The following is a 24,775-nucleotide window of genomic DNA, read 5'->3' as shown; positions in this document are numbered from 1 at the left end:
TGAAGGTAGGTAAGTAGGAGATAGGTGGTTTCTCAAGTCAGTGAACTTCTTAGCAGACGTTCATTAAGCCCTGACTATATTCAGAGCTCTGCTGGAAAGGCCAGAGATGCAAGACTGGGTTCCTGTTGTCTTGGGGGATAAAAATTCACCAGGGCATCGGAGATGGGCCAGTGTGTGTGTGTCCCCAGGAGGACGAGGTGCATCAGCCAGGCCCACATCAGCTTCAATCCCCGAATTCCTTAGCCTTGCAGCTGTTTTTGCCCATGAGCAAATAGCCCTGCCCTGGTGCTGGTCTCCTGGTGCGGGATAGAGGCGGGGTAATGTGTGTGCCTCACAATTTGCACAAAGCCCCACAGGAAATGTAGAGCCGCTCACACCCCCTTCCCCTTGAAAGCAGAGTTAGGCATTGAGAGGAGGGAACAGGTTCTCTCTTTGGGGATGGGGAAGTGACAAGGTGGAGGGGTGGGTGGGACGGGGGCGCCTCTCAGTGGTCAGGTATGTGGTCTGTGGCATGTAGCCCCCAGCACAGCAGTGTGAACCTCTTCACCATCTCCTTCCCCCACTCTTGTTCACTGGCTTGCAAGGCATCTGCTGGCTGAAGGTGTCCTTGTTCCGGGCTGAGGCGGGCTGAGGGAAAACCAGGTGGCTGCAGTACCCCCTTGATCCACAGGCTGAGGAAGCTGAAGCAGTGTGTTCAGGGCAACTTGGATGTCAGCCAAGCAGTCCATGGGGCTGTGGAGGGCCCGGCCTGCAGTGGCCTCCAATCCTGCCCCGAGCAGCATAGGATTGCCCTCCTGTTCCACTTTTCCCACAGATTCCGCTCCCTACGCTGAGGCAGCAGCTCCTCGGCAGGAGGGCGCCAGGGCCTTAGGGGCAGTGGGGGTTCCCCCAAGGATGGCATGAACCCTCCAAACCTAGAAGGTATCCCATTTTGATGGGTGGAGGGCTCCACTGTGCGTCAGGTCAGGGGACGGGGAAGTTGGTGGGGGGGGGGGGTCCTTCCCTCCTGGTTGTGGCCTGGGCCCAGTGCAGCTGAGTCATTTTCCAGAAGCAGCCAATGAGGGCAGATCCTGGGGTCTTCCTTCCCCTGGAAGAGAAGAGGAGGTTCTTCAGGTGGCTGGATGGGGTTCCTGTGATAGGAGCTAACTCCGTGGAGACAGCAGTTTTCCAGAAAGGCTCTCTGTAATTCTCTCTTTCATTCGGTCTCTCGCTGTTTCTTTGAGTCTCACTCACGGGGCTGCGTGAGACCTCACTGTGGCTTTAACTGATATGTGTCCTGTGTGGGGTGACTTTTTGGGTGTCAGAAGCAAGATGTCATTTCTCTGAGCTGTTTCGGGGTCTGTGTCCAGGATTTGAGGCGTCTGAGCTATGTGAGGGTCTATGTCCAGGATGTGAGATCTCTGAGCTGTGGGGAATTATGTGTCCAGGGTGAGAGTTCTCTGGGCTGTTTAGGGGTCTCTCTTCCAGTGTGTGAGGTATCTGATCTGTTTTCCATGCTGTGTCCACAATGTAAGGTATCCGGAGTTGTTCCCATTCTGTATTTCAGGAATTAGAGTTTGAGCTCTCCTGAGGGTCTGGGTCGAGGGTGTGACATATTTGAACTCCTCAGGGTCCATACCCTAGGTTGTGAGATCACAAAGGTTATTTGACACAAGGCGGGAGGTGTCTGACCGTTTGGGGGTTCTGCATCCTGAGTGTGACATCTCTGACCTGGTTATAAGTCTGCGTACCAGGGATTGAGGGTGCTGGAATTTTGAGGGGTCGACTGTCTCGGGTCGTGAACCTTGGGTGGGCGGGTGGGATTTGGTGCACCACGGTCTGAGGTCTCTTAAATGTTGGCTGTGTGTAACACTGTGAGCGAGCTGTCTGTGTTCACTGTACCAGCGCCCTGAGCTGTTTGTGTGTCTGCGTCCGAGGACGTGAGCTCTGTGATTGTGTGGCTTCTGTGTGCAGGGTGTGAGGTCTGTGAGCTATTGTGTTTCTATGTCATAGGTTATGAAGTTGCTAAAAGGCGTGTGGCCTATATTTTAGAATTTGTTGTCTCTGAGCTGATTCTGTGTCTCTGGCCTCATTGATTGAGTCTCTAGGAGTTTGAGTTCTGTGGATTGTTTGGTGGTGTATGTCCAGTGCAGTGAGGTCTCCTAGCTGCTCTTTCCTGGGTCTGTATCTGGGTTTAGCGTGTCACTGGGGTATTGTGGGGTTTGTGAGCCATAGTGTGAGGTCCCTGAGGTATTTGGGAGTCTGCGTCGAGGGTATGATGCATCAGAGCTGGTGGAGATCCGGGTCCCAGAGTGAGGTCTGGTCTGTGTTTGGTTCTGTGTCCCAGGTTGAAACCTCTGAGCCATTTGGGCATTTGTATCCCCATGGAGAGACTTTGTCATGTACCAAAGTTCAGACATGAGGTGTTTGTGACCTCCTCCTGATGTTTCAGTCTGATAGCTCTCCAGAAAGACAGTGAGAGATTGATCTGAGTTGACTGTCTGTGAACTCATCCACTCCAGCTCCCAACAACCCGGCTTCCTTGTCTAGACCATTGAGTGTATGTGGTCGGCTTCCTTCAGACCCTCCCCTTGGGTCGGGTTCTCACCACGCTGTTTTGAAGGTCACAGGGTCCTCCTCGGTCCCATTTGTGCAAATCCCACTGTGGGGAGGAGTTTATTCTGTGTCTCAGACAAAAGACACAGCGTGGGGGACTCCTCTCTCACGATGGGTGGGAGCTGCCCCTCTTGTCCTCTGATGTCATCTGTCTCCTCTCAGGCCTGACGCCCATAAAATAAAGCTGGATGCATCCATTTTGCAGCCTTCTGACTGTACATTTGAAAGCCTGGATCCCCTATGACCTGGATGGGTGGTAGGAGAGTCTAGCTTTTTGGATCATCTTTCCAAACCTTAACGTGACCTTTCCATGATGAGGCTATACAGACTGTACCTCAGCCCCGTCCCCAAATCACACACGTCTTCTGAAAGCAGAATTCAGGGCTGGGGGAGGGGAAGGGATCCAGGCAAATTCCATCTCTAGCCGGGGGAGAGTGTGGGCCTGAGATGTCTCAGTTGGTACATTGGAGTCTTGTGCACATATTGCTTAATATAAATGTGTGTTGGGTTGCAGAATGAGTAAACATAGTCCAGCATTTTATCTCCATCTCTTAGACACCCGTGGTTTAATCCTGTTGTTTCCTGAGAAACTTACATAATACATTCCGCACCAGGAGGTGAGGATTCCGAGGGAGAAAAATCTTTGTTCCTTTTCTGAAAACTTACAACCTGGTTAGAAGACAGGTTTGTAACTTTCCTTGATATGCTATAAATTACACACTGTGGGATCACGTGTCAGGTGGAGGTGAGTTTCTCTTCAACCACTGGGGCAAGTGTTTCAGGCCGATTTCAACCGAGCAGGAAGCTTTGCCCTCCCTACGAAGGGCCATTTTCTAATATAACCTCTGTCTGATGTAAAGCCACCCACCCCTCTCTTCATCTTCATGTACTCCCAGACCTGCAAAGCAGCAACACCTCTGCAGCAAGGCTGTCAGACAAGAGCACCGCTGCATACCCAGTGCTGGGAAAACTTCCTTGTCCTTGACAAGTCCGCTTTTCCGAAACTTGCCTTCCTGCCTCCGAGCCCCGCTCTGTGGCACGGCCCCTCTGCTCAGTTCTCTGAGGGTGTGAAGTCTGGGGAAGTCTTCTGGCCTGAGTGGGGCAGGGGAATGGCAGGTCACACCCCCAGCGGAAAATGTCAGGGCATTTCTAACTTTTCCTAACATTTTCTCTGATTCCAGAATGCCATGGGGGAATTCTCAAAGGTCGATGTTATGAATTATTTGATTGCTGTTTCTGTAAAACCTTGTAAACGAATGCCTGTGAGCCTCTCCTGTGTAACAGTAATGGAAATCATCGCACAGTTGAGTGCCTGGCAGTAAAGCACTGAACACATTGGGAGCGAGTCACCTGAATGTTGGCGGGGGTAAACTTTCCTCTTGTTTTTGCAACAGAAAGAAAAGGTTGACAAGTGAGAATAAGAAAAGAGGAAGAAAAAGAAGGACTACACACACTGAGATTGAAGCATTTCACATTGGCGCAACTGAATTGATTGCAAATTTTGAACTTCTAAATGTTTCGTGAACAGCAGCAATTTTTTTTTTAAACTAGCATGTCAAGAAATAAGCAAGGCTACAAGGTAAAAGCAAAACATTGACTATATCTAAGTTCCTTTAAAGTTAAGTGTTTGGGGTTTGAAATAAAGCTAGGCGGACCCCGCGTCCCAGATCACAGAGCTGCCGGGCAGCAGGTGTGGCTGAAACCAATGCAGCCGTGACGTGAAGACCTGTCCCTGCGTGGAGGGAGGGCCCTGTCCCAGGGGGGAGCAGAACAGACCCTCAAGGGTCTCACAGTCTAGGAGGGGAGGCAGACCCATTGCTTCAGGCAACAAATATTCATCGAGGGTTTTCTGTGTACAGGCACTGCTCCAGGTGCTGGGATACGTGATGACCCAACCGACAGAAATCCCTGCCCTGGACTTTACACTCCCTGAAGGGGAAGGAGTAGATGGCAGACAGTAAACCTTCACCGTGACAACAGAGTAAATTGTGAAGTGTGTTAGAAGGTGATGGTTCTGTGATTAAAAAAAAAAAAAAAAGTCTAGGGGCCAGCCCTGTGGCGTAGCAGTTAAGTGCGCACGCTCCGCTGCTGGCGGCCTGGCTTCGGATCTGGGCGCCCACCGACGCACCGCTTGTCAGGCCATGCTGTGGTGGCGTCCCACATAAAGTGGAGGAAGGTCGGCACGGATGTTAGCTCAGGGCCAGTCTCCCTCAGCAAAAAGAGGAGGATTGGCGTGGATGTTAGCTCAGGGCTGATCTTCCTCACAAAAAAAAAAAAAAAAAAGAAGTCTAGGTCATGGTAATGAGATTGAGAATTTGAGGAGCAAGTGGGAATACTGCCCACAGCAACCAGGGTAGGCTTCATTGAGGAGGTGACATTTCAACAAAGACATGAAGAGGGAGAGGAGTCATCCAAGCAGATGTCTCGGGTCAGGACTTTGCAGACAGAGGGAACAGTTGGGAGAAAGTGTCACAGGCAGAGGGTGCAGACACACTGGAGGCACTTCCAGGAGGCCAGGGGAACTGAGGGCAAGGAGGGAGAGCTGAACGGAAGGTGGGGAGAACCGAGGGTGACAGGGCTGGGCTGGTCCTGCTGGGCTGTGTAAGCTCGGCTCAGTCCGCTGGACCGAAAAGGTCGTAGATGCTGAATGACAAGCCTGTGCGAGGCTGTCGAGTGAGGCAGAGGGACATGGGGGAAGAGCAGTCAGAGAAGAGGCGGGTTTGGGTTTGGATTGAGACGTCCTTCGTCCGTGTGCTCATGTCCCTGTCTCCACAGACATCTGTTCTTGAGGCACAGCATCACACACTTAATTAGCAGCCTGAATTCATTCAACAGTCCACCTATTGGACAGGTTGTTGTGGGGTCTACCGTGTGCACTACCAGCCACTTAGTACTTGGGAAGCATTCAGTGAACTGACTGGTGCTCCAAGGATCTTGACCCAAGTTCCACTGTGAGGCCAGAACTGTGGCTGATGGGACAACAGAGTGACCCACACATATTTAATGAACATTGCAGCCTCTTTCATTAGGAGTTTCCAGAATTTGGGATGGTATGAAAGATGCAGTCCTCCTCGCCCCAAAGGGAAGAGAATCTGACTACAGAGATGTCCTATTGACTTTGTTCTCCTGTGTCATTGAAATAACACACCAAAATAACTGATACAATAATAGCTACCCTTTATTGACCCTTGGTCAAGCTCCTTCATCAAAAAACATGTTCTAATCACCGACTGGACACTACATCTCAGCCTAGTGGACACAGTTTGCGGATACAGGGATGTAACCTGCAAGCAGATGACTGCCACATGTTGTGGTGTGAGAAAAGCAATGGCAGGATTTAAATCATGCTACCCTAGGAACACAGAGGAGGGCATCTTACCCCTCCCTGAGGGTGTTTGTGTGAGTTTGGTCAGGACAGACTTCTCAGGGGAGGGGAGGTTTCTGAGGTAGGCACTTTGATTATCCACATTTTACAGACAACAAGCAAGCTGAAGAACAGAGAGATCAACACAGCTAGAGCTAGATTTCAATTCTCAGTCCGTTGGGCTCCAAACCACCATTGGAGTTTGTTCATCTGCAGAGCGGTGATGCAGCCACTAAAAACACTTCCTCTTGCTTGCCTCTTGGTTCTTAATATCTGGTAAATATAGTGAGACTGGTGGGGGCATAATTTGGGGGTAGGGATTCGTTGTAAAAGTCTCGCGGATGTGGCAAAGTGCCTCCCCACGGGGAAACCCTGGAAGTTCAAGTCCTGTTTGGCTGTCAACTCTGAGGCAAGCCTTTCACGCCAAGGGACTCCAGGTCTGTTGGCTTCAGGGCAACTCCTTTGAGGGCAGACGCAGAGAGTCTTAGAACCTTTCAGGGTTGCTTTGCTCTGCTGGGTTCCTGCATTTCACAGCTGGATGTGGTGTTGGCACAGTGATGACTCTCCAATCATGGAACAATATCTGCATCTCAGCGCCTGAAACGTAAGCCAAGTGCGTCGTCATGAATGCAAAGAAGACTGGCTTTGGAGTCGGGCAGAACGTGTGTGTGTGTGTCTCTGTGATTCCCAGATCCACCCTTTACTGCATCAGCGACCTAACCTCTTTCAGCTTGTGTCCTTGTCTGTAGAAGGCGGGGTCTGATACTTACCTCTCTGGGTCTTTGGGAAATAAAACTGTATATGCCCAGCATACATTAGCTCCTCAGTGGGTAGGCTCCAGGAAGAGCTATTCACACTGTGCCCTGTGTTAGGGACACATTGGTGTGAGGGAAGCACGCCAGGGCCCCTGGGGGTCTGGTCTACCCTCTGGCTGGGGTTGGGGGTTGGAGTGGTGGTGGTCAGACTGGTGCCGTTGCCATCTTTACTCTTTCATTGTACACACGTGTCCAAGGCACACACTTCATTTCATACTTAAGTGTGCTCTGCTCAGAGGAGTTGCAGTGAATGAAGTTAATCCTCACAGTTGAGTCTGTAGCAGGCGGAATCAGCAGGGGATTGGCGCTCTCCACTGGACTTGATAGGAACTGACATAGTTTCCTCCAGGGGCTGATGGCATCTAGAGGGGGACCTCTAAGGAGTGGCACAAGGGCATTGTCAGATTCCCCTGGAGGGTCCCCCATAGTGAGCAGGCAGCTGATCCTTGCCTCCCTGATGACCACAGGGACTAGTAAACCGAACCCCTTGCAAAGGGAGGACCAGTTTGTAGACATTCTCTTGTCCTAATGTTACCAGATACATACCCAGGTTCTTTACCCGCCACACAAGAGAGGCCAAATAAAACTAGAACGCCAGGCTTATGGCAAGGAAAAAGTTTTTATTTCGGGTGACGTCAGCCGGGAGACGAGAGCTCTCAAATTTGTCCCATCTCCCCGAAGATGGGAGGCAAGGGGTTTTAAAGGTTGAGAGGGAGAGCATGTGTTGGGGTTTTAGGTAAGGGAGGGGGGATCATGTGGACGTGCTGGCTGGCACCTTCCCAGCTGGCACCAGCTTGCATGTGGCCTTGAAGACTGAATTTCTTTCCCTTGACTGTCTGGACTTTTCTGGTTAGTTTTCATCTTCAGCCTGTGTTTTGGCCTTGTGAGGCTGATTCTTGATGTCTGGACCTTGATTTCCTGGGAAAGACAGACAGCTCACTCATATACTAAGGAAGGACAGAAAGACCTGGTTAGTTTTAAACAACAGTTGATTATGCTGAATATGCACAGCTGCAGTTAGCAAAGCTTATCTCAAAGTTTTTGCTCTCTTCTAGCCCAGGGAAGATTTTTTAACCTCTTCGTGCTCGGTTTCACTAACAGAAAACTCAGACTGTAACTTATGGCGAAAAATTCTCACATCAAATCCAAGTCTGCAGGTAGGGCAGCTCAAGGTCTGTTTAATTTACCGTTAATGGGGGTCAATGACACCATCAAGTGGCAGATTCTTTCCATGTTTTGGCTTATGCCTCCTCACTGTGAGGTAGGTCCCCGGCCTGGATCCCTTCACGGTCCGAACACTGTGGCCACAATCTCAAACTCCATATTCAAACACAACAATGGGCCCATATGAAATAAGGGGAGATCTTTGCCGCGCGTATGCTATTCTTAGCAAGGAAGCCTTTCCCGGAAAAACTCTGCCGTCAGATTGCATAAAAATAGAAAATCGGTTAACTGTGCCTTTACATCCAGGTACTCCCTAAGGTAAAATGGAAATTGCTCTACTTAACCTGACAGCTGAACGTAAGTATGAATCAGGCATATGAGGAGGGAGGAAGTGCATGCTAGATAGAGGGAACAGCACATGTGAGGCTGTGGAACTCTGGGAGAGAACGAGAGAGAGAGGGAGGGAGGGAGAGAGGGAGAGAGAGAACGAACCAGTACAAGCACGAGCGCACTGGTCACCTGATGAACAGAAAGAGGTTTCGGTTGGCTGGAATATCGAGTGGGGCGTGGAGCAGAGGTAGGGGTCTGCTGAAGATGAGGCATTTGGGGGCAGGAGGCTGGATGTTATCCTAAGAGCAGCAGGCAGCCCCTGCAGAGTTTTGAGCAGGGGTGACGTGACCAGGTTAGGATTTAAGAAAGGTCCCTCAGGCAGTGGGATAGAGAATGCGAGGAAAGGGCCAAGATTGGTGGTGGTTGTCAAGGAGAGAGATGAGGGTGACCTGGACTAGGGAACTGTGGTGATGGAGAGAAGTGTCAACATCTTCTTTTAGAAAGACTTAGGAGGTCTAACTGGCCAGGCTTGGTGATTGAGGGGGTGGTGAGAGAGAGGCAGCAATCAAGGATGGCTTTGAGGACCTCTGGCCTAAGCAGCTGGGTAGAAGGCTGCCTTTCACTGAGTTAGGCAACGCCAGAGGGGGTGCAGATGTGTGGGGAGTGGGGGGTGGATGGATTCACTTTGGACATGTTGAGTGTTCCTTGCCTGTGGGCCTCAAACAGTTGTTACCTGAGTGACTTGGGGGAGCTGACCTAACCTCTCTGTGCCTGGGATGCCTCATCTGTGATAGGACAATGCTACTAATAATTAGGAAAAATGACTAATTTCTGTTTCATTCATTTAGTCTAGGAGGATGTTCTCCTTGTATACAGCAGAGTGCTGTTTTACTGTTAGGTACTCCCTAAGTAAAATGGGAATCGCTCTACTTGAAACAGCGCATAAAACATTGACCAGCTTCAACTAGTTTTGCTTCCTTAAAACAGGTAATTCATTAATCAGACCTTGCCAGGTGGGAGCCCGTAGGCCCAGGATGACCCCGGCCTTCAATAAGGAAAATCTGGTTTCCAGCAGCCCGGGTAGCTTGATGGACTGCTTCGAGACTAGCCAATCAGCTTCTGTGGACCCAGCTACAGCTTAGTAGCTCCTAACTCCTCAACTTTTGCCCCGAACCCTGGATCGGGGAGACAGATTTGAGAGCCTTGCCTCCTGTCTCCTTGCCAGTCGGCCTCGCAATAAAACCTTTTCTTTTCTCAAAAGCCAGTGCCATGGTATTGGCTTCTGTGTGCATCGGGCAGTGGACCTTGCCCGGGTAACATACTTATCCATCTCTCTTCTTGGTTTTCCATATGTGCTCTGTGTATTTTCACCAGGCAGCATGTATTGCCAACGTTAAAAGAAAAAAAGACATAAGTTCAAAGTAACCAGTGTTTATCATCATGTGTGCAGTATGATAGCCCATCAGGCTGTCTCTCAGATAAACTGCCCCCCCCTGCGGACCCTCCAGTCTTCCTCCCGTAGCCCTTCACTCCCTCCAAGGGTGGGGGTAGGGCCTTTGAGACTGAGTTTTTCTAACACTCCCCTTCTCTGTGACATCATCTCCAGCGTCCCAGAGGTTGTCTAGCACTTGTTGAGCGCAGTCTGCCTGTGGGCCTGTCAGTCGGCTCAGGAGGTCTGTAGTTTGGGAGAGAGGATTGAGCCAGATACGTGGGTCTGGAAACCATCAGTGTATGGCTGAATAGCAGGGAGGTGATAAAGCCACGGATATCTAGATTTGAGTCAAGGCTCCACCACTTAGTCCTTGTGTGACTTTGGGCAGGTTACTTAACCTCTCTGTGGTCAGTTTCCTCATTTGTAAGATGAGGTCGATGAGCATATTCTGGGATAATGACTCAGTTTTGCTTCCTTCACTTAGATCATGATAATATTACCTTTTGAAAACTACAGTGTGCTGTTGGAGTGTCGATTACTTCCAGGGTAAACAGGGAATGTCCCTACTTACCCATGTATGTGCTTGGACAAGCATGAAAGATGCCTTGCTCATTTTTACTGTGTTGACAGTGTTGAACTTCACCCCAGCCCTGAAAACAAACCACGGTAAAGAAATCTCTGCAGGCTTTTGTGTTCTGGAAATGGCTTACCCCAAAGGACCACCCCCTTCCTCTTCTGACTTAGAGAAGGCTTGCTGTCCACTCTTTGTCATACTTCCCATAAAACCCGCGGGTGACTCCTGGTATACCTGCGACAAGGCCAAACACAGACCTTTCTCCTTTGCTGAAGGGCAGGATAACAGACGCTCCAACGCCCTGTTCTTTGTCTCTTGAATGATAACTGAGATTAGAAGTCAGTCCTGCTGAAACTAGCTAGACAGCAGAGATAAACATCTCCCGTTCAGCTGAGGGAGACTTCCCCTGAATGCAGAAACAATCCCACCTATGAATCTCCCCACTGTAAGTGGCCTACTCCTCATGAAGTAAAAGGCAAAACCACCCTGCTGTGACAGTCTGATCTTCAGATCTGGGGTGCGCTCCCGATTGCAACAGCCTGAATAAAGTCCCTCTCTTTACTAGTTTGGCTTCTGTCATTCCCAGTGTGATGTATCGCTTATGCAAAAACGATGGGTAAGACGACAAATCAGTAACAGGTGCTTCTCCTCCCGTGTGCCCTCTATAACAGAAGTACCCAGGCGGTCACGGAAGAAGCCCCTCCTTCCATTCCCCCAGCCCAGCATCCACGTGCGTCGTCGTCGGTGAAGTCACCTCCACCGCCTGGAAACTCCTCCTGCGTCCTCAAGAAGCATTCCTCCCCACCCGTCCCGTCTCGAGCTCCTGGGACCTGGGACCACCGCTCCGCTGCGCGGCCGGGACGGGCGGACTCAACGCTTATCTCCTCCGAGCAGGCTTTACGTCGTGGGTTCCCCCGACCCACCCGGCCGCCCACGGAGAGGAACCTACTCCCCTTCAGGCCACTTCCGGCTCCCTCCCCGCCCACTGCAGCCCGCGGGAGGCCAGAGAGGAAAGACCTGGCTTCTCTACAGTGTCCCATCCCTGTGACGTCAGGCTCAGCCCCCAGACCCTCCTTCCCCGGGTAGGGGTGGGCAGCCTCTCTAGGACGTGGGCAGGACTTCTCCTCGCGGTGGTCTTAACCCTTCTATTCCGGGGGCCGCGCTTCTTCGCCTGGACTGAGGATGGGAGGCAGCGCATTGGCTTCTGGACGGCGGGAATCTGATCCGCCAAAGAACGTGCGTGAGCCTTAGAGAGAGCAGGTTTTCGACAACTCCGTATCAAAAGAGCAGGGTCTCTTACCTGGAACGCCTTGGTATTCAAGAAAACGTTTTGTGAATGGTTGTTTTAGGGAAGCACGGGTTCTACTGTTTTTACTTGGGTATTGACTACATTTAAAATTGTACTTGACACTGCATGAAATAGGTAAGTTAAAACTTAAGATCGCAGTGATCCCTTTTCTTTGCCCAGCATTTGGATGCAACGCAAACTCAAGACAAATGTTCAGTTTAGGCAAGGCCATTGTGCCTGGCAGGGAAAATTTATAAAGTGAAGAAGCCTGATGTGCTAAAAGGAAATCTATACTGTGGTCATTTAAATCAGCGGATCATTTAAGTATTTAAGGGGTAAGGAGAGCCAAGAGTATGTATAAGGGGGGGGGGGTGAATGCGAGTTAAAACAGGTGACAATATTTAACAGGGAGAGATTGGTGTAATGAATAGTGCAGAGACTTTTGTGTTTTAACAAACCTAAGTGAAAAATGGTCACTACCACGACCTAGCTGTGTGACCTGGAGTGAGTTGCTTACGCTCTCTGATCCTCAGTTACCTCATCTGCAAATGGAGACAATAATATTATGTATTATACCACCCCCAGGAGAAGCCATTCCTGACCATCTGGGTTATGCGGCTCTCCTCTGTGTTCCGAGCATCCCCTGGCTCACGCCTGCCTCGGCTCTCATCACGCTTGTTTTGTCATTGTCTTCAGCCTGGCCCCCTGTCCACCAGACTGTGAGCTCTTCTTTGAGGACTATTATCCCGCATGACATCCCGTGTGCACAAAGTCTACCAAAGCACGGGTCCTGGAGCCTGGTGCCTAGCAGGTGCTCAGAACACGTTTAACATGTGAGTGATGGTGAGACGAGCTACGCACACAGAGCAGTGTAGCTATTGGTATGCTGTCAATTTGGTTATTGGAAACAATATATCCTAATGAGTGGGTAGAGCAAATCTCTCGGATCAATTTTCAATCCAGCGGGTGTTTGTGTCTTGTATCCCCCACTGTCCAGAACCTTATTGTAACACCCACTTTTCTCCTTCCTAGTGTATAGCTACCATTATACCAGTTGTTTCTCAACTGGAAATAATATATTGTAAATGAGCAAACACAGAAAATGCTCTGCTCAAATTTCTGTTCATTCAAGGGGGTGAGGGGCATCATGTTTTCTATCCCCACTCTGTCCCGAATGTCTAGTGTCCGAGTATTCCTCACATTTTTCCCCTTTATACTGTATGTTGGACAGTCTTGTACTTGCTCAGAATTAGGTCTGTGCTAGGTTGGGGCTGCATTGGGTAATTCACTGAAGGGACTGATGAACAGGTGGGCCCTCAGTAAATATTGGTTGGAAGAATCCAACCTGGACGGTCAGGTTATCTTATTTCGTGGGTGAGAGGTATAGATGTCACTCCGGCTTCCATCAGCAGAATGGACGATGTGAACTCGCTGCTCAGTCCCGTTGGGCGGGTCCACGTGCCCTCTGTCACTCGCAGCAGGAGACTGTTCTCCTTGTGTTCCTCTTGCTTCTGTGGCTGCTGCTCCTCTTTACCCTTCCCCTGTGCCCTCCTTTGTACTCCCACTGCTTTCTGTTGATATGTCCTCTGGCCCACCACACTGTAAGATCCCTAATGAAAGGACCATGTTTCATTGGTCTCTTCATTTCCTCTTTCACACTCAGAAGTGGGCATCAGTGGGCATTACTGATTTAAATGTTCTTTTGTAATGACACCACTCTGAAAAGCATCTCCTCCATTCTGGAGTCAGTAGGATGGAGGTTTTCTGCGTAGGCATCAAAAATATGGGACACCTGCGTACCAGGTGCTGGAGAATCTCTTTTATTAATCTGTGTGGTTTGCATGGCTAGGACTCGGACTCATTTTTCCTTGGTGTTGCACAGGGCTAGGGGGATGGTTTTCAGCACTCGGTGACCTTGGACAGATCTCAGTCTAGTACCCTTAGGATTTTGCCATTCCTGGAGAAAGGAAAAAAAAAAAGTCAAACTATTATTTGAAATATTATTACATGAAATCTGATTCTTTGAACAGGAATAAATTTATTTTATAATCGTTTTTCATATCATTATGGAAAGTTGAGGAAAGTATCACATGTCACAGGTTTAATTGTCAAAATAAATACAAGTGTCTTCGTAGCACTCATCACCCCTGACATAGCAGGTACTTACCTGTTTAGTTGTTTACTTTCTTCCCCCCACACCAGAAGGCAAGCTTCATGAGAGCGGGGAGTCTGCAAATTTTGTTCTGGGCAGTATTCCCGGCACTGAGAATGGAGCCTGGCACTAGGAAGTGATATGAGCTATTTGCTGCATGAGTTACCTGATCCCTGGACCAACTCTGGACCCGTGGTCCAGCCCCCAGGACATTCTCACCTGAATTCTCTCCCTCAGGATTGCTTTCTAAGTCAGGCTTTCGGGGAGGCAGAGAATCCAGAGAGGCAGTGCCACCAACGGTGCGTGCATCTGGAGTCAGGATGCACTTGGGATGGAGTTCTGTCCCTTGCCTGAGGTGTGACCTTGGGGATGTTACTTAACCTCTCCATGCAAGCATTTCCACCTTTGTGACCTGGGAAAATATGGATTCTGTGGGGTTGATATACTAAATGAGATGTTTCTAAAGGGCCCCACATTCCCCTTATTCCACTCTACAGATAACTGTATTTGTGAATGCCCACCGAGGTTGAGGCTCTGTGATGGGTGAGCAAGGTAAAGTCCCTGGCCTCTGTCAGCTCCTGTGACAGTGGGTGAGACAGACAAACAACCACCTCTGACAGCTGAGTGAGGTTGTGGCTGGGATAGAAGTACAGGGTGTTGTGGGAGCTCAGAGGAAGTCCCCTGTCCAGGGCATGAGGAAACGGGCAGAGAAGGCTTCTTGGAGGATGTGCTGGCTAAGCTGAGTCCTGAGGGGTGAATAAGAGGTGACAGTCTCCCTAACAGCCATTCCATTCCCAAACCCTTCACCTAGGACCACCACAGCCGTCGCCTCCCACGCGTTCCTGACTGACTGAGGAGTGGGGATGTGACCCGGTGCTGGCCAATGAGAAAAGAAGGGAGTGTTTGCCAGGGGGCTTCTGGGATACTTCCTTGTTCAGAGGAAAGATACGGGATTAGAAAGTCCTTTTCTGTTCTTGGATATCACCATATCTAGATGTCGATCCTGGAACAACCAGGATCCTGTTGCAGAAAAGGACAGATCAGAGAGCTGGAAAGAACCTGGGTCCTTGACGGCATCACTGGATCCCAGAGTGTCCCCTGCCTGAGCCGACCCTTCCTCCTGGTTTCATTTTGTGTGATTGTGAATTGCCTTTCTGATTAGGCCTGTTGGAGGAGGGGTGTTCTCTTTACTCACAGCCCAAAGCAGACTTCCCGATACAGTGAGCATCGTGGGTTTTTTGGTTCGTTCGTTTGTTTGTTTTTGAGGGAGTTTTGATACCGTGTGGTGGGAAAGGGCACAGGCTCTGATACTAGACAGGCTCCCTTCCAACCCGGTTCTGCCACTTGCAGTCATGTCGTCTTGAGAGATTTACTTGGCCCTCTGTGCCTTACTATCCTCACCTGTGAAATGGGTTTAGTATTCTTAATCATAACAGTACCAACTGAGAGGGTTGTATTTGTGAGTATGTAATGAGGTAATGCCATGAGGCTCGTAGAAATGTGCCTGGCACATTCCCTATGGTTACAACTACTGATGCTGCCATCAGGTAGGTTGCAGGCCAGGCTTTACGCTGCATGAGCTACAGCGAAGAACATAAAGATCACCTTAGACGTCTCTGTCCAGCCCTAGAGGTTCGTTCTTTCTCTGCCACAGTCTTCTAGCTTTTCTCTCACGCATGGACGACCCCTCAGCACAAGTCTGGCTTGTGGGCCTCCCACCAGGGAACCACAAATACACATCATCTTATATTGTGTGCATCCATTCAGTTCACTCCAGTTCTGTCCTCAGATAGGTAGGGGCTGCTTCTGGTGCAGGGGACGCCCCAGGGCAGGTAAGAAAGCCTGTGATGTTTTGTTGCTCCTGCATGGCATTGGAAGCTCTCTGTGTCCTGGTCCCTGCTTTTCTCTCCAAGCTCTTCTCCCTCCACCCCAGAATTCAGTTTACACTCACACTGGATTCCAGCGCACACTCTGCCTCTTCAGCCACTCTCTCTCCTTCAGCCTCAAATTCCTCATTGTAAAATGGCACTCTACCTACTCGAGAGGTTTGTTGGGAGACCTACAGGAGCTATTGGATCTAAGACACCCAGCTCACGTTACCTGGCACGTGGAAGGCACTAAATAAATGGCAACATTCTCTATCACGCTGCTTTAGTGCACAGCACCTGGCCCGCAAGTGGTAGGCTTTCCTTCTCTTTTGTTAGGCTGAATAATATCCCATTGTATACATATACCACATTTTCTTTCTCCACTCCTCTGTCCATGGACAATTGGGCTGTTTCCATTATCTTGGCTATTGTGAATAATGTGGCAGTAAAAATGGGAGTGCAGATATCGCTTTGAGATCCCTGATTTCAGTTCTTTTGAATATATACTTAGAAGTGGGATTGCTGGATTATATGGTGGTTCTCATTTTAATTTTTTGAAGAACTTCCATACTGTTTTCCATAGTGGCTGCACCATTTCATATTCCCAACAGTGTACAAGGCTTCCAATTTCTCCCCGTCCTCACCAACACTTGTTATCTTTTGTTTTTTTGATAATAGCCATCCTAACATGTGCGATGAGGTATCTCATTGTGGTTTTGATTTGCATTTCCCTCATGATTAGTGATGCCGAGCACCTTTTCATATACCTATTGGCCATTTGTATGTCTTCCTTGGAGAAATGTCTATTCAAATCCTTTGCCAATTTTTAACTGGCTCATTGGTTTTCTTGTTATTGACTTATAGAAGTTCACTATAAATTTTGAATGTTAACTCATCAGATATATGCTTTGCAAATATTTTCGCCCATTCTGTAGGTTGCCTTTTCACTCTGTTGAATGTTTCCTTGCTGTGCAGAAGCTTTTTAGTTTGATATAGTCCCACTTGTCTATTGTTGCTTTTGTTGCCTGGGCTTTGGGTGTCATTTCCATGAAATCATTGCCAAGACCAATGTCATGCAGCTTTTCCTCTATGTTTTCTTCTCGGAGTTTTACAGTTTCAGGTCTTATGTTTATTTAATCTTTAATCCATTTTGAGTTGACTTGTGTGTGTGGTGCAAGATGGGCATCCAATTTCATCCTTTTGCATGTGGATATCCAGTTTCCCCAGCACTGTTTGTTGAAGAGACTGTCCTTTTCCCATTATGTATTCTTGGGGCCCTTGTCAAAGGTCAGTTGGCTGTATATGCGTGGGTTTGTTTCTGGGTTCTATTCTGTGTCATTGGTCTATATGTTTGTCTTTATGCCAGTACCATACTGTTTTACTTACTGTAGCTTTGTAGTAAATTTTGAAATGAGGAAGTTTGATGCCTCCAGCTTGGTTCTTCTTTCTCAGAGTTGCCTTGGCCATTCTGGGTCTTTCGTTATTCCGTATGAATTTTAGGATTGTTTTTCTATTTCTGTAAAAAATACCAGTGGGACTTTGGTGGGAATAGCATTGAATCTGTCTATCATTTTTCTTCTTAATCTGTTATATTAATCTGTGGATTACATTGATTGATTAATCAATTATCTTCTTAATCTGTGGGTTGCATTGGTTGATTTTCAATAATTGAACCACCCTGGCATTCCTGAGTTAACCCACTCTATCAAGGTATATTATTCTTTTCATATATTGCTGGATGCGAGGCTAGTACTTTGTTGAGGAGTTTTGTGCTTATGATAAGAAAGAATATTGGTCTGGAGTTTTCTTTTTGTGATACCAGTGAAATGCTAGCCTCATAAAATCAGTTGCAAGTGTTCCCTCCACCTCTGTTTTCTGGAGGAGATTGTGTAGAATTTGTGGGTTTTCTTTTTTCTCTCAATATTTGGTAGAATTCACCAGTGATACCACCTGGGGTTTTTTTCCAAAGGCTTTTAACTACCAATTCAAATTCTGTAAAAGATATTGGACTTTGTACACTAGTTCACCTTGGGCCCATCTTGGTACTTTATGGTTTTTGAGTAATGGATCCATTTCTCCTAGGTAGTTGCATTTATATATGTAGAGTTGAATATAGTATTACCGTATTTTTGTCCTTTTCATATTTGCTGGGTCTGCAGTGAAATCTCCTCTTTCATACCCGCTATTGGTAATTTTCTTCTTCTCCCTCTTTTTCTTCTTTGTCAGTCCTGCTAGAGGTTTATCAATATTATTGATCATTTCAAAGAACCAGCTTTTGGTTTAATTGAGTTTCTCTGTATTTTTTTTTCTGTTAGAAATCTCGTTGGTTTCTTTTCTTATTTTTGAGTAAAATAAATTCTTATTTATACTTACTGGGAATTTTGAGACGTTTCCCATAGGCTCGAGCAGCCTTTTTAACCAGATGACAAGTCAGCGAGGGTGAAGGAAAATTTAAAAGAGCGTGTCACCGTGGTGCAAATGCTTACAATTTAGTAAATGTCTACTTTTTGAAAGTATAGGAGTGCTTATGAGAAGAGGACATGTTAGTCACACGTTGATTGTTCTTTAAATCATGCTTGAGAATAGTTTGTATAAAGTCATCGGGGAATTAACATGGTTGACTGCGGTGCATCATTTTGTGTTAGGTGTCGTATGGATGCAACAATTGATCTCATTTCTAAAAGCCTTGCAATAATAATATATATTACATAATATATAGTAAACCCCTATAATCGTATGTCATAAGTATTCTGAGCTCTTGAGGTGTAATTATATCTCATTTAACCTGCAGGACAATCCTAGGAAGTAGGTCTCATTATTACCCCCATTTTACGGATAGGAAATGGAAGGACAGAAGGGTTAGGTAAGATGAATAATAATGGATTTTCTTTCCTCTCTTGTCACTATTTGTTGCAGTCTGGGTTCTTCTGGCTCCACACGTTCCCTGCTACCTTCTAGTTCTTTGAGAACCTTCATCTTCACCTTCCTGTCCAGACCCAAGGGCCGGCTGGAGCTTCGAGCACGGACTAGACCTACTCCATGGATCCACTCCAGAAACGTAACCCAGCGCTGATTTCTGAATCTTTCCTGACGACCTCTGAAGAGACTTCCTGGGAAGTCACAGCAGCCTCTCATCCTTCCTTCTCAGGACTGCTAATGATGGGCATCAGTGACCCGAACCCTCATTCTGGCACCAGCTACTCGGCCCCTCTACCAGAGGGGCTGTTCCAGGAGCGGTACAGAGATGAGAAAACCCTGCAAGAGAGTCAGTGGGAAAGGTCAGCATCCCCTCAGAGGAAGAAAACATTCCTGGGGCACATGAGACAGAGACACCTCGATCGCATGGCACCTTATTGGGTTGAAAGGGAAGCCAGAATCTCTTCCTCAGGGGATAGGGTTCAGGATAGATTCCGATGTGAATGTCGATACTGCCAGAGCCGTAGGCCGAATGTTTCTGGGATGCCTGTTGAGAGGAATGGGGCCCCACATCCTTCCTCCTGGGAAACGCTAGTACAGGGCCTCAGTGGCTTGACCCTCAGCCTAGGTACCAACCGGCCCGGCCTTCTGCCAGAAGGGGTGCTCCAGCAGCAGGAGAGGGAGGAGGAGCTCCAACTGGAGATGCGGCAGGAAAGTAAAAGAATGTTTCAGAGGCTCCTAAAACAGTGGTTAAAAGAAAACTGAGACTCTCATCCTCACATGACAGAGATCTGAACGGATTCAGACACGGATGTTGGTGTTGCCAGATCCTGGGCGTGGATTCCTTTTGGGGACCAAAGAGTAAGCTGTAGTCGGAGGAGTAACAAGACCAGAGTTGTGACTGGAAATCCCATCAGCATGAGCCTTGATCCGATCCCAGAAAGGTCCTAAACTTTCCTGCCTGGAATTTCTGGATCACTCTGGGGCATTCTGTGGCAAGGGAGACTGCATACCAGTGGTCCTTAACTCCTGTAATATGGCTCCCATGATGCATGTTGTCGCTTGCACACCCTGGATCTCTGTCTTTCCTCCCTACTTTGTGTCAATAAGATATAGAGTGTCTCTGTAGTGAGAATGCCTTGTTGCTGTCCGTGTGCTTGTGTGCCATTTTACTGACTGCCTCCAAGAAACAGCACTAGGTGTGGTGGAATGCACAGGTGCTAAACTTAGATCCAGTTTCAAAGATCTGAGGCTAAACAAAGTGTGGAAAAGGGGTGTGGAACTAGAACTTGGGGGTTCACCATTGTATCATATGGTTTGTATAAGCTATTACGAGTATGACAAGCTTAAATGTAGCTGTTTCCCTGCTCCTTAACAATGAGTAGTCTTTCCCCTTGAAGGAATTTCTGACGGAAATTCTGAAGGAATTTCTCATCGTCGATACCAAATAAACATACGCATAAAAGGAAACTAACTTTAGAATTCAGGTTTGTTCATCCATATTGTTTTGTTCTTTGTTAGATCTGAGATCACTACATTTAAATCCCAGAGCAGTAGATCCGAGTGTATCAAGAGGAGCTCTAAACTGTGCGCATTTGGAACAGGGGTGGAGGGAGGGCACCAGAGAACACCTGGTGTTCAAGTCACTCTTTGTGGCCCTGCAGCGAAACCAGCCTTCAGATCACCCAGACAGAGCAAATGGAAGAGAGTCCTCCTGCCCACGGAGAGTTGGAAGCAGAGTCTGCTGCTCACAGTAGGAGGTCCTGCGGGATGGTGCTGGTGCCCCTGGCATGCAGACTCCCAGGCCCATTCTTCGTTGCCTGGTATCCCTGGGTTGGTGAAGACAAACAGTAGTTTCATGCCTGCTGCATGAGAACCAGAGCGTCACTGAGTTATTTGAGAGTCGTATTGGGATTTAGACATGTGCCTTTTCATTTCAGGAGGCACGAGTGATTAAATCTACCTTTTCCCCTCACAGAATCCAATGATGTGTACCCAGGAAGTGACCATGCAATTCTTCTGAACTGAAAATAAACTCTGCTCTCCGTTAGTCTGTGTCTTCATGTAGTCCCCGGAGCTGTATTGTTGCAAAAATCTGTGAGTCTTCTGCAGACAGAAGTGGCTTGAGAACAGGTACCTTTATTAGATTCTGAACTTGTGATCTCATCAGAGAGCTTGGGAGCTCAACCGACCCTGCCAGGCTTGTCTCCCAGCTCGAGGGGAGAAGGTAAGTAAAGCAGGGCTTTTCTTTCTTGAAACTCAAAGCCCTGAATTCAGACTGGTCATTTGCGGTGTGTTTAGAAGGAGTAACATGGCATTTCATGTTTATTGGTTGTTTACTAGGTGTCAGACAATATTCTACATATTTCCATAGGTCAGCTTATTTAATCCTCTCCCACAGACCCATCATTTAGCAAGATTCAATCCCAATTTATGAAGTGGGAAAGCAGAGTACAGAGCAGTTAGGGGACTTGCTCAGGGTCACACAGGCAATAAGAGGGGGGTGGCACGCAAACCTAGGCCGACTGGATTCAGAGCCCACGCTCTGAACCATTCACCGAACCGTAACCTCCTTCAAGGCTGGGGGTGGAGTGCGAAGAGCTGGTGACTTCAGTGGACGATTCACTGCTGGCAGCACCAAGTCTGGGTAAGATACATCATTGGGTCCTCCCCACGGTGCACTGGGGCAGGGATAATATCCCCACCTGGCAGAGTTCACAGAGGTTGTAAAGTGATGGCCTCACTCCAGCAGCCACGTCAGGTCAATCCTGCCACCCACAGTCTAGCCACTCATGAAGGTTGGCATTGTCTCTCTACCTCCCCGACTCCATGCGAGGCTGGCTGTTGGGGCGGGGAAGTGAGGAGGAATTGCAGAGCCCATCCCTGCCCTCGGGAGTTGAGCCTTTAATCAGAGGGAGATCTGACACCCATAGATATGGTAGACAGCCCGTCATTGATCCCCTGTGCGGCTCGGTTGCCAGGAGATGAGAGGAGTGAGAAGGATCATGGTGGGATGAAGTGGACACTGGGGGCTTGCTGAGGGAGGTCCTAACTGCAGAGTTGCCCAGTGGGCTCCAGGAGGGCGCATGGATATGGGTGGGCGGGTGTAACTGAGGGAGTCAGCGGCACCACCCCTTACCCATCTCCAAGTCTTTGTCCCCACTCTCGTGTATGGGGTGTAGGAGGAGATCTGGGTGTCACACCTGAGACAGCATACTGTCCCAAGTTACAGACCAGGAGCTGGAATCCAGTGATGTCCAGAAATGTCCAGCAGGTCAAATTCTAGACCAGAGACCGAGCCACAGGCACAAGGAGGCAAGAAAATATTGGGAGAAAGTGGGCTTAAAATGTAATGTCCAGATAGAAAATCAGAATGTACCTATTGCAAGTAAAGAAATGAAATTGTTAAATTAAAAACCTTCCCACAAAGGAAAGCCCTGGGCCAGCTGGGTTTGTTGGTGAATTCTATCAAACGTCCAAAGAAGAAATAACACCCATCCTTCACAGACTCTTCCAGAATGGAGAGGAGGAAGGAACATGTCCTAACTCATCCTATGAGAACAATATTACCCTGCTACCAAAGCCAGACATGACGTCACAAGAAAACTATAGACCAATATCCATCATGAATATCGATACATAAATCCTCCTCAAAATATTAGCAAACCCAATCCAGCAGCATTTACAAAGGAGTATGCAACACAACCGAGATTTATCCCACGATTGCAGTACTGGTTTAACATTCAACTTCAATTAAGGTAATACACCACATTAATATAATAAAGGACAGAAACCATCCGATCGTCTTGACAGACAGAGAAAGCATTTGACAAAATTCAAGACCCATTCATGATAAAAAAAACGCTCAACCAACTAGAGCTAGAAGGGACCGTCCTCAATCTGATGAAGGACACCTACGAGAAACCTACTGCTCCCATCACGTCGTATTTATTAGTGAAAGAATGGATGCTTTCTCCTTGAGATCCAGACCAAGGCAAGGATGTCTGCTTCCCCTACTGCAATCCAACATTGACTGAAGGTTCTAGCCAGTGCCGTCATGCAAGACAAAGAAATGAAAACATGGAGAAATTAGAAATGAATCCTATGTCCACGCAAAGACTTGTACTCAGATGTTCCCAGCAGCACTGTTCGTAATCGCCCAAAAGCAGAAACAATCTACTGAACGGATAAACAAAAGGCGGTATTCCCCTACGGTAGAATACCACTGATCCGTAAAAAAAAAAGGGCGAAGTTCTGATTTCTGCTACAACTGGAATGAGCCTCCAAAGCATTATGCTATGCGAAAGAACCCAGACACAAAATGCCACTTATTGCATGAGTCGATTAATATGAAATGCAAAGAAAGGGCAAATCTACAGAGACAGAAATTAGATTAGAGGTGCCAGGGCCTGGAGGTGATAATGGGGATTGACTGCTAATGGGCACACGGGATCTTTTTGGGGTGATGGAAATGTTCTAAAACTGGATTGTGGTGATGGTTGCGTACGTCTGTAAATTTACTAAAAGTCGCTGCATTGGACCCTTGAACTGGGTGCATTTTGTGGTATGTAAATTATACTTCAGCAGAGCTGTTTAGAAAATGTAATGCAAATGTCCACGGAAGTCATGCAGGAAAAGGTCCGCCGTTGCTTATATAGCACTAAGGAACCCCCCTCTCTCGTTCCATGTTCTGGGTCCTGCCTACACGACCCATCATCGCCTGCCTCCTCCGTGTGTACTAGATGCTCCCGCCAGACAGAGTCACTGTGCACATCAGGGTAGCAGGTGTGCTGGTGAGTGCACACATGTGCGCGTGTTTCTCTGTGTGTTCACGCGCAGGCGCCCTTTGGGTGAACACGATGGTTGACTCGCAATTCCATGGCTGGCGGCAGGCTCCCATCATCCACCCTGGGTCTGAAATTACACTTGGGTGTTTTTCTATTCTTCATGAATCCCCTGGACCTGGCTCAGTTTCCCTGGTAACCAACCTCAGCCCTTAGCTTCAACCTCTGGTCACAGCAAGACATGTAGAGTGGTGAGGGGGGCTTGTCCCCCCATAGGGCCCCCTGCCCGAGCTCAGCGACCCAGTGGGGATGCGCAGCAGAGCAGTGACCAAGACAACGGAACTCTAGCCGCCTTTCCACCCCAAGGCCGTTCTCCCTTCCCTCCACCTGCCTGGGGGTCAGGTAAGGAAGGGGACATTGGGGCATAAACACACTCCCGAGTCCTTGAAATTGTTCTAAACATGGCTGTAAAATAAAGTAAATATGTCAAAAATACGTCTCGAAAGAGAAGATACATATTAACTTTTTTAAAAAATTCAGAAATGACAAACATGGCTCTAAAGTCCAAAATTCTATTTAAAACCACGACAGGTGAAGCACGGTGTGTGCTTATGCTTCTCAACCTCGGAGGCGCATCAGATCTCCCCTGGAGTGGTTTTAAAAGAACAGATGGTGGCGCACCATCCCCAGAGAGTCTGAATTAGTAGGTCTGGAATGTGGCCCTGGCATGAGCATTACTGAGCAAAACTTCTCCTACGAAAGCCTAGATTGCAGCTGTGGAAACAAAACCTTCCTTATAGGAGGAAACCTAAAATCGGAGATTTGAGACTTCTCTTTACAAGGAAAGCAGGTTTTCATCATTACCTGCTGTGCTTGGCAGATGTCTTAGGAAAGGAAAAAACATGACAAAGCAAATGCGTGTTTTTAGACTGACGCTGTACTTGCTGTTGTCCATGTTCCTGAAATCAAAATTTTGAGGTTAAAACCCTGCATTTGCTAATGAAACATTTAAGCTTTTATTTCTTGTCAAGCCATTGTGCTTAGTTACTTTAAAATTTGTAAAACATTGTATAGATAACTCCATGAGACACGAGTCACAATAGTTCTTTGAAAATTACAGATGACTAGGTTTGTATCAGTTGATGTAGAAGGATCCGCTGAGCTGGCTAAGTTTGTTGAGTTGCATTTTTTAACTTTTTATTATAATTTGTGTCATCAAATTAATTCACGCTCAGATAAAAGACCATATAGGACCAGGATATTTATGATGAAAGATAAAATTGAGCAATCCCTTGTTTCATGCGTACCCATGGACACCCGCCTCCCCAAACTTTCTCTCTTAGCGATTTCTTCTGGACATTCATCTCCATATTCCCAAATAATGGGCTTATGCTGCTATGTCTGGATTCATCGAGTTTAGACATTATTTGTTGAGTTCTTACAGAAGATAAGGATTTCCATCTCTCAGGTATATTTACAGGGCCCAGGTTCTC

The 24,775-nt window shown here is 47.8% G+C and overlaps 1 protein-coding gene across 8 annotated transcripts in view; it reads left to right on the top strand.

Moving 5' to 3' along the window:
• Positions 1 to 24,434, top strand: part of LOC131401033 (protein FAM156A/FAM156B-like) — a 54,487-nt gene extending 30,053 nt beyond the window's left edge. For 5 of the 8 annotated variants that reach the window (XR_009217507.1, XR_009217511.1, XR_009217509.1 and 2 more), the window contains 3 exons: positions 10,946 to 11,697; positions 18,499 to 20,258; positions 20,477 to 24,434. Coding sequence is in view for 1 of the 8 variants with exons in the window: in XM_058535967.1 (XP_058391950.1) it covers positions 18,622 to 19,263 (642 nt within the window). In the remaining 7 variants the exon portion in view is untranslated. The other 3 variants (XR_009217510.1, XR_009217506.1, XM_058535967.1) reach the window with 2 other exon arrangements.
• Positions 24,435 to 24,775: the final 341 nt, after the last annotated feature.

This window comes from Diceros bicornis, chromosome X (assembly GCF_020826845.1).
Source record: "Diceros bicornis minor isolate mBicDic1 chromosome X, mDicBic1.mat.cur, whole genome shotgun sequence".
Lineage (NCBI taxonomy): Eukaryota > Metazoa > Chordata > Mammalia > Perissodactyla > Rhinocerotidae > Diceros > Diceros bicornis.
Note: the sequence above shows the minus strand (reverse complement) of the source record. Positions and strands in the feature narration are given on the sequence as shown.